Below are 10,205 nucleotides of genomic sequence, written 5' to 3'. Positions count from 1 at the left end.
GGTCCCCAGACGCTGCACCAGAGCACTGCAGCACGAGGCAACAAATCCCGAGTCTTGCAAGGAACAGCGTCAAACTGGCGCCCTGCACGTGGGTGTTCCCGCCTGCCCGGAGTATATTAACGCACTGGATCCTATCCTCTTCGGTGTGGCGGTGACAGGGGACCCTCACCACCAAGACCAGATAGAAGGGAGCAACGAGACGTTGTTGGGACCCTCAGACGGGTGATGTGTTCCACCTGACCCCTGTTAGTCTTCCCCTATCCCTCCACCCCCCATGCACACTTCTTTTTTCTATTTCTTCCTTTCTATTTGACTCTTTTACTATTAAATTAAAGATATCATTTTTTTGGCAACAACACTTGACGTCGTTTGGTTTTAGTCACATTTTTTTAGTATATTTTGAACCTTCAGAGTTCTTTCTTCAAAGTTTTTTCAAACTTCAAAGAAAAGTTTTCTTCCAAGTTTTATATACAGAGACTTAATTTTCTTTGCTCTTCTGGGTTTAAACCGGATCATAACACCCAGGTATTTCACGAGGAAGAATAATAAATAGAAAAAAAATAGATATTTATATTATGGTGGTGCTGTTTTTGCTATTATCTACATTACAAAAGTCAGTGGAGTCAGTTGAACTTTCACATACTCATTTGTGTATGAGGAGACACTAGTCTTACCTGAGTCTGGGATTCTGCCAACAGACTCCAGAAGTGGCTGTAGCCAAGCAGGAGTTACAAAGTTTGGGTACAAACATAAGATATAGATATAGGTACAGATTAGATATAGATATATCATGGTAAGCCACAGTAAGACACTGTTATTATCTAACATGATTACACAAGCAATATATTGCTGCCTGCTTCAGAAATCAACATAGGTTTGCTATAGGTTTTTTTCCTTGCCCACCTGTTCATTTCTGTTCATTGATATTCATAGAAGCAAGACAGTTACTTGATTTAAATGGGCACTGCGGCCAGGAGGATTGTGTAGTACACGTAGGGACTGAATCTATTCCTGAATTCTTTGTAGACCCTTGTACTGAAACAGCCTACTGGTACAAAGTTGCAGTCTAGCTCGGTTCAAAATTGAATTTATGCATGTAAGCCTTTAAACTGTGTTCATGACCACAATTATTTCCCTCACAGAATCTGGTATGACTCAGTAGTTGGAGGGCAGTGGTGAGGTTCTAAACACTTCGTTTTGTATGTGTTAATGTCAGCGCAGCCAGGCAGATTTTTTTCTCTCTCTCTTTTCTCCCTCACCTATGATTTCTTCCTGCACTGGCAGATATGATCCCAATGTTCTTGGGTATTTTCTAGTGCTTTAGTCCAAAGGTTCAGCCACTGGTGGTGCATGCTTTATTTCAAAAGGTTTCACGTTAGAAGCTCTCAGCATGGGGACAAAAATTACTGGTGACAGCATTTCTTAGCATTACTTTCATGCGCCGGAAGGCATCAGCCGTTGCCTGTGTCAGCCCTCGAGCCCGTGCCCGCTCAGGTGCCGCCCGTTGCCGCGGCGGTTCCCAACAGCTGCGCCGCCTTGCTACCGCAGCCGGGACACGGCTCCCTCCCGTGTCCCTGCCGGCTCCCTCCCGTGTCCCTGCCGGCTCCCTCCGAGCTCCCTGACGGCTCTCTCCCGTGTCCCTGACGGCTCTCTCCGAGCTCCCTGCCGTCTCTCTCCCGTGTCCCTGACGGCTCCTCGAGCGAGGCTGAGGGGCGAGAGGGAGGAAGGGAGGGAGAGACAGGGCAGGGCCGCGTGTGTTGTGGGAACGCTGCCGGGATACGCGCCTGTGTTGTGGGAACCGCGAGCGGCCGAGGGGCAGCCTGCGATGTCTGGCGGGCACCTCTGGCAGCCGCATCCCTCGGTTGTCCGGGCAGGCGTTCGAGACCTTCGGAAAGGCCTGGGGCTGGCGGCTTAGAGCTGCCGCACGCCCCTGGGCGCGATGGAGCTGGCCGTGAGCGAGCTGCTGCTCGCCGCGCACAGCGCAGGAGGTGAGCGGGCGGCTGGCGGCTGCGACCTCGTGACCGTCTTGAAAAAGAAGCGAAATTAATAATCCGACTTCAAACAGGAAAACAGCTTGATCCTAATCTGTTTTCTAAACTCACTTTCTAGTGTGCTAACGTTAGTGATTTTAAATAACAAGAAGATTGTTAATGCTTCCTCTTAGAACTATCCCTAACTTCGAACAACATGTGTGTGATAGTATTTTCCTTAAACATTCTTCATTTATTTCTGCAGAGGAGAGGCTGGATATCACGTAGCTCATTTGAATGCAATCATGTCAGTACACCTGGAAGCAAAAACTCTTTATTCCTTTTTTTTAATTTCAGATGTTCAGGCTTTGAAGAATGCTTACCAGTTAATCAAATCAGCCGCTGAAGGACAGTCTGCACTTGATTCATCAGATAACGTCAGCACCGATTTATATGTTTTATGTGCTGAACAAGCGCTTCAGGTTTGTAATTTAGGTCTTTTATCTGTATTAAATAAAAAGATGTATATGATGCACTGCATTTACAACTGTTACAGTTACTACTTTAAAAACCTCTGAAGCACCTGAGGAAAGTATTACACTGTTCTGGTTTTGGAGAGCAAGTGTTTAAACATGCATTTTTCATTAAAACTCCACCCCTAAATCCTCATTTCTTTCTGGTCAGTCAGCAAAGTGTGGTTTTTGAAGTTTGTAATCGTATCCAAATTAGCAAGGTGTACCGTAATATATACAAAAAAGTTTTCCATGCCTGTTTTTTCTTGTTATGGAAAACTTAGCATTAAGCAATTTGGTTATGGCTGAAGAAAGTATGTTTGTGAATATCTGTACCAGGCAAAAGAACCCTAATAAAAATAACAATAACCCTCGTCCATTCTAATGATGAAAGGCTGCTGCTAACTGAAACGAAATTACTTCTATAAAATGTGGTAGAGATTTTTAATTTTGAATACTTATTAATATTCAATTTATGATCACAAGTAATTGGGTTTTAAGCAGACAGAGTTTGTAGTAAAACATTTTTTTTCCTCCAAGCTGCAATCCAGTTAAAATCTGTCTGTGGTCTGAAAATTGAGGTACAGCACTGACAAATCCTGCCAGCTAATACCACTCCTTAAAAAAAAAAAACCAAAAACCTGTGAAGAGTTTTGTCTTTACGTCAACAATTGTGTTTAAAAAGGAAACATTTTTTGGATACTCTGAGCAGTTCTATGACTGACTGAGGAATTTTGTTAAATAAAGAAGCTTTTTTTTTTGTACATACATTTGGAATGACAAAACTATACCTTTAGTAAATTGTAATGGGCTTATACCACAGCTGGTATGTACCCCTATGGAATATTGCTTACATACTGGTATGGAGTTAGATGTTACCCTTGATTAGGTAAGCATTTTAAAAAGCTAACAATTCTTAATTATTTGTTGCATTTTTTAAAAATATTGAAATGCTTTTTTTTTTGAGTTTTAGCTGGGATATCTGGAAATTAGCAGTGACTGTCTACAGATGTATTTTAAAGGAAGATTTCCTGTGAACCAGTTTCTTGGCAGAGCATATTTGTGCCAAGGCCAGCTGCATGCTCCACGCTCTACAGATAATTTGGTGAGAAATTATGAAGGTTGCTTTATACTAAGCCTGGTTTTTCAAGTATTTATTCCTAAGTTTTTATGTGTTGCTTTCAATCATTTAAAATACACAAGGATAAGCAGGACTGTGGGAAAAATTGAAGGAAATACATAAACAAGTAGTTTGTGAGTAAACAAAACTTACCATCTGAATCACAGCAGTATTTCAAATATTTTGGAGAAGACAATAAAAAAAGAATGCTTGTAAAAATTTTTAGGTGGTTGATTGTTTTAAGTCACCTTCTTAACTTTTTACTTAAATATGATACTTTCAGAGCAAATTAGCTGTAACTGTTAAAATAATTACTGATTTTATTTGGTAGGCTTCCCTACCTTGGGAAGTGGAGGACTGAAGAGGCCCTCAAAGAGGTTGTACAGTTCTTTTCTGTGGCAGTGTATTTCCAGCACTCACCAGTAACGTTTCCATGTAGTACTTGGATGCAGCTTTTTGTAATGAGAGGTGGTAGCAATTCAGCAGGATACTTCTGCTTCTATGTGTTGCTTTGAGGTGTTACAATTCCCTAGATATAAAAAGTAGTTTTTATCTCCTGCTGATTTTAAAATGGAGTGGGATCTGTTTTCTGTCTTCAGTATTTCACTTGTCCTTGTACTGTGATCAGTCAGCTTTGATCACCTGTTAATGGTATCTAGCCCCCCAAAATAGCCTTAACAGATGTTTAGAATCATAGAGTATTCTGAGTTGGATGGGACCCACAGGGATCATCAAAGTCCAACTCTGGCTCTGCACATGACAGCTTCCTGTGCCTGACAGAGTTGTCCAAAAGCTTCTTGAGCTCTGTCAGCCTTGGGGCCATGACCACTGCCCTGGTGAGCCTGTTCAGTGCCCGACCACCCTCTGGGGGAAGAGCCTTTTCCTGATGTCCAGCCTAAACTTCCCCTGTCACAGCTCCAGCAGCTCCCTTGGATCCTGTCCATGGTCATGGAGAGCAGAGGTCAGTGCTGCCCCTCCACTGCCTCGGAGGAGGAAGCTGCAGAGTGCAATGAGGTCTCCCCTCAGACTCCTCCAGGCTGAATAAACCAAGGAACCTCAGCCAGTTCTTTTATGGCTTCCCCACTAGATCGTCACCACCTTGTAACTCAGGTGTTCACAAATACACCTGAGACATATTCTAGTAGTTTCTTCGAATAATGTGTTTGAATTGGCTTTCAAGCTAGAATCTTTTCCCTGTTACATTTTCTGTACTTTCTTTCCTCTATGAACACATGTGCAGAATAACTGGTCAATGGTCACTTTAAAACTTCATACATGTTTGAAACGTCCAATGTCCAGCTATGTTTCTAAATTAATAAACTATTCTGTTATGTTTTGTGAATCTCAATCAAAATTTGCTGTTTTCTTCTTGGTCTTTGCTAGCTTCTTAGAAGTTAAAAATACAGTTAAAAGTACAGTCCTGGCTTGGTTCCTTGTGTCATGTGGTGTAATGATCTCTTAAGATACACTTCACATCAGTTGTATAGTTTTGTCACTGCTATGTTACTCGGTATTTTATGAAAGTACGCATGGCACAACATCTCATACTAAGTAATCATCATTTATGTAGAAAAGATAAATTTGTCTTTGCTTTGATTTCCATCCTAAGGAATCCTTCTTAATTGATTAAGATGCTTGTGTTCTTAAGGGCCAAAAGTGCAACTTCTCTACTTTAGTACATATTTCATCTCTGGTTTTCTCTTTATCTAGGCAATTCCCATTTATTGATCAGTACCCTTCTTATGCTATCCAAGAGCTCAGTAAGTCAGTCCCAGTTCTCTTGGAGATTTTAGTTTATCTTTTCTAGCATACTGTAGAGACCCTCTCTGGTGTCATCCCATTCCTGCTCATCCAGCTCCACCTTGGCTTTGCTATTTGCACTGCATCCTTCTCCTACACTTTCAAAAATTCCCTTATATTATCTCACCTATCTTCTTTACACCCTGCCTTCAGGAATACTGATGAGATCTTCCCTGAGCTGCCTTCTTCAGGCTCAACAGTCTCAGGTCTCAGTCTTTCCCCATAGGAGAAATACTTCAGTTCTTTTCTGACCTTTGCAGCCGTGTCTTGGACTGTCCACAGCATCCGTGTCTCTGTCTGGTACTGAGGAGCCCAGAACTGGGAGCAGTGTTTCTGGGTGTGGCCTCACCAATGCTGAGGGAAGGATCACATCCCTCAGCCTGCTGGCCGTGCTCCTCCTAAGGCATCCCTGGACACTGTCAGCCGCCTTTGCTGCAAGGGAATACTGCTGGCTGCTATTCTTCGACTTGGTGTTCACCAGGATGCCTTGTTCCTCCTCTGAAGAGCTGATTCCTAGTTCCTTTAATGATAAAAAGGGCATGCCTGTCACATCATTCTGTTGACAAATTCCTGTTGGAGCCTTTTTTAGGAAAATAATTCCTTGAGATTTTTAATGGGACAAATGAATATAACGTTTTTCCCCACTGGATATGCTCTTGGATATTTCCAAACGTTTTTTGCTAAAAGCTTAAAAAGTATGCAGATTTGTAGTTTTGGAGAATTTCAGTCCTGATAATTAATATTTGGCAGAAATGAAATAAGTTGAAAATACAGTCTTAAAATTTGAAATCAGGAAATCATATAAATAGACTATCAACCAGTTTTTAATTATTCTGTTTCTATAGCAACAGCTTGCTATGGCAATATGTTTTAGTTGAGATTGGTCTGAAAATAAAAGTTATGAAATATGTGAAATATGAACATATTGAAATAGGAAAATAATCTACTGATTTATAAAAAACATATTCAAATTGCACTGGCTTTTCTTTGTTCTATTCTAGGAAGAGTTTGAAAAGTTTGTGCTGTTTTTTATGAAGGCAATAGATTTTGCAACCCATAACAGAAGGTAGGCCATACTGACAGGATTAATTCTAAATCCCAGGAATTGCTGTGGTCTGCTTTTTCAATTCTTAGTCTTGATTTTCATTAGGTAACATGGAGTTATGTTATTAGGGTTTTTGGTTTTGGTTTTTTTTTGTTTTTTTTTTTTAGATTTTTTTCCTTTCATTTTGTAACTTCTGTTACTGCTGTGTGTGCTGTAACAACGTAAGGATACTGCAGTCTTACACTGACAGGATGAACAATCCTGTTAAAAGCTGATGGATATCTCAGCACTTCCTACCCTTTCATAGTTATAATCTTTAGAATGAGAACACCATGTTAGCTTATTTTTAAGTGGATAATTATTAAGCAGAGTATGGTTGTAAGAGTTACCATATTCTTCTTGTTCTGTTCTTGTCTTCTTATTTTTAGTCAGGATTGCTTCCAACGAAAAATAGAAGTTGCACTTTTTAACTTCTAAGAAGTGTCTTACAATGCTCAAGCTGTAATTTTATATTTATTCAAGTTCATGAAATATTATTTTTTTTAATTCTTATTTTTCAGGTATTTTTTTTTGATATATAATGCCTCAGTTCTTTATTGGCAACTTGTGAGGCCATTTCTTAAGCCTGGATTCCGCTATTGCCTTATTCCCAGTCTTTCACAGATTGTTACAGCATTAAACCGAATTGAAGAGCAAGACAAAGAATGGCGAGCAGAACTCATGATGTGAGTTTAATTGTATTTTTTCTTATGGGCATTCTGTAGTCCTTTTGGAACTGCTAATTGAGGTAGTGTTTTATAAGGTATATTTCACTGTAATGTTGTAGATGTATTTATTAAAGCTTAATTAATAACTTCTTAAAGAGATGTGAATGTACTGAACATAAAATGTGCTTCATTTCAATATTTACTTTAAGCTTGAAGTTTTAGTGACAGCTAAAAAGAAGTTTTAGAGACAGCTGGGCCCTAGATCGGATCTGAAGTTTCACAGTCATTTTGGTATAGTGTTTGAGTCATTGATAGCAACTGGAAATAAATAGTGTATAAATATCAATGTATTACCATTCTCGCATTTCCTGAGCAAAGCTGGTGCATAAACCCTGAGATAACTGTACTGAGAAAAATAGTTTTATGTGCAAAAGGATGAGCGTTCATGTAATTTTTCGAATTACAGGTCGCACTCCCTTTTCGTAGAGATGTTTTGATCCCCTATTCAACAGACTGATTCCAGTTCCTCTTGCAGTCCTACTATAGTTTGTTCCCTTTCTCTTTATGAGTTTTCTGTTTCTTTGGTCTGTGACTGTGGTGTAGTGATATGTAGCATTTCCTTTATAAACTGGAACTGGAGGGAAGTAACAAAACATTCCAAGGAGTTGCTAAGGACTGTCTGGAATACCATGCATGCAGTTTCTTGGAACAAAACTCTTGCTGGGGTATTGATAAGAACAAACAAATGCATGTAGTGTGTTTGTATTATAAAACTAATGCTTGCATTTGTTTATTTTAAAGTTGCCTTTATTTCTAAATTTTTAAAAATTATGGTTATCGTTGTTATTAATTTATGTTGTGGAATAACAGGCTCTTTTCCAGTCAAATAAGATGAAGTACATAAAATCCAGTAGCTATATTGCAGTTTCCAATAGAAATAGTTTTATTTTTCTAAATGGCTTTGAAATACTAGCCTTTCCAGTTGTTAAGGGAGAATCTTGGAATCCGTCTTACAGAAATATTTTTTCTCATACACTTTAAAACAATTAATCTTTTTACTTCCAGGTCTCTTGTTGATAAAAGTTTTCACAAAAAACCTCCACATTTTCCAAGGTTTTTACTGTGATCTGCACTAAATATACATTAACAGCTGTATATATTTGGAAGAAGCAAAAATCTAGAAATTAGGGGATCTCTTCTGTGTTGAGTCAATGCTTTATAGCACTAATTGCTTGTACTGTGTTTAGAAGTGGTAACTTGAATACAAAGAGTGTTTAAAAAATATAACTAAGAATAATTTTGGAAAGTGTTAATAAATATTTAATACAAACATTTATTTGATCTGCAGAAATTTACTTGAGTGCTTCCTCGATGCTTCAAAACTGGAAGAAGCAAAAGAGTTTTCATCTGCTGCAGCAGTCTTTATTAAGGAAAATGTTCCAGATAAATACTCTCAAATATTTTCTTTAATGGTAATGCTGAAAAATATTTTAAATTCCCATTAAGACAGGATCTCTCTCTACATTTAGTAAGATCATAGTTATAATTGTTACATAATCTGTTTTTTTCATTTAAGTTTTGTGAGCTACCAAACAATTCGGTAGATATGCAGAGATTTTCACGGGTTGTATATTTTTGATACTAGAAGCTAAAGAGCTCCCTGCTGCTCAATGTTTTTTTTAACACATCATGATATAATGGGGATAACTTTGACTAACCATAAAAATTCTCTTTGGGATTAATTACCATTGAAAGAGGTGTAGTGAGAGCAATTTAACCTGATTTATGCCACTGAGGGCATATTTAGTATCTTTTGACTTTTCTCATGCTGATAAATGCTTGAGTGATTCAGTTTGAACTCTGTAAATAATTCTGGAAATTGAAGGATATTACAATAGTCCACATTTCTTGCATGCCCTTAATTTGGGAAAGAAGAGGGTAAAGACAAATGTGGCAAAAGCAGAAAGAGGTAAATAAAACTCAGAAGTTGTGTGCAGGCATATTTTCTTTCATTCCTCTACGCTATCTCTTGTCTTTTTACTGTTCACCCCCCAGTCGTTTCATTCCAGAAGTGTATGTTTATATTACAAATTTCTCTAACATTTCAATTAAGAGAATCGATATTACAACATTCCAGAGGTGTGATAATAATGAAGTGATCGCCCTGGGGCAAGCTTGAAATTGCTTTTGTATTTTTTAGAAGAATTACTGAGCAAACCTGTTTGATAATGTCCTTAAAGAGAAGAATGAAGCCATTTTAAAACTGCGCTTAGGCTACAGAAGTGTGATTAAAACTACTGAGTGCTTTAGCAGCAGTAAACTGGGGTCCTGCAAAACTTAGTGTACAGCTTAAGTAATCAGTATTGATAGTTGTAGGCAGTCAGTGTGAGAGTCAGAAGAAATGATCTGCACACAATTAATGTGTAACTACAGTTAAGTTGAAGTAACTGCAGTTTATTGTGATGTCCTCGTAATATTTTCCCCTGCCGATTATAGCTACAGATAAAATTGAATTGGGCATGTGTCTCTCAGCTGGATGACATGACTTCAGAATGAGTTTTATCAAAAGGTGTTAAAAATGCATTCATTAGGATTCTAACTCAGAAGGTAGTTCCACATTTACCTTTCTGCTAAGAGGTTTGATCCTGGCTATCAGAAGGTCAGTATAGCTCTACTGGGTGATCTTTGTATTATCTATGCAGAACAACATAGATTATCGTAGTAGCCACATTGCCCTTAAAGTCCATGAAAACAGTCAACATACCTGCTTTATTTTAGCCCTGTTGAGTGTTGGTCCTTTGCTTATTTAACCACATAATAATTAAATTGTTATTTTATAGGTGTATCACAAACTAATGGATATTTCCCAGGTAGAGAAGGAAATAGAAAATTCCATCCATCTTTCAGTTATTTATAAAATGCAGGTGTTAAAGTTGTAAGTATGAAAATGTATCCTTCCACTTGTACTTTGATGCTGCATATTACAGAGGTAGAATCAGGTTCAGGGATCCCATATGCTTGTAGAAAAACCTACTGCAGAGTTTAATTCCT

General features: G+C 38.5%; 1 protein-coding gene across 1 annotated transcript in view; it reads left to right on the top strand.

Annotated features, from left to right (window-relative positions):
• Nucleotides 1-1,939: 1,939 nt before the first annotated feature.
• The window catches only part of CFAP46 (cilia and flagella associated protein 46), a 66,760-nt gene continuing 58,494 nt past the window's right edge, over nt 1,940-10,205 (top strand). Inside the window, exons 1-7 of the mRNA XM_088168530.1 lie at nt 1,940-1,988; nt 2,328-2,452; nt 3,456-3,587; nt 6,404-6,468; nt 7,008-7,172; nt 8,503-8,626; nt 9,995-10,089. Of these exons, the coding sequence (XP_088024656.1) occupies nt 1,940-1,988; nt 2,328-2,452; nt 3,456-3,587; nt 6,404-6,468; nt 7,008-7,172; nt 8,503-8,626; nt 9,995-10,089 (755 nt within the window). The remainder of the gene's footprint in view (nt 1,989-2,327; nt 2,453-3,455; nt 3,588-6,403; nt 6,469-7,007; nt 7,173-8,502; nt 8,627-9,994; nt 10,090-10,205) is intronic.

The sequence above is a fragment of the Sturnus vulgaris genome, chromosome 8, assembly GCF_052056855.1.
Source record: "Sturnus vulgaris isolate bStuVul1 chromosome 8, bStuVul1.hap1, whole genome shotgun sequence".
NCBI lineage: Eukaryota > Metazoa > Chordata > Aves > Passeriformes > Sturnidae > Sturnus > Sturnus vulgaris.
This window is presented reverse-complemented; position numbering and strand designations above follow the sequence as displayed.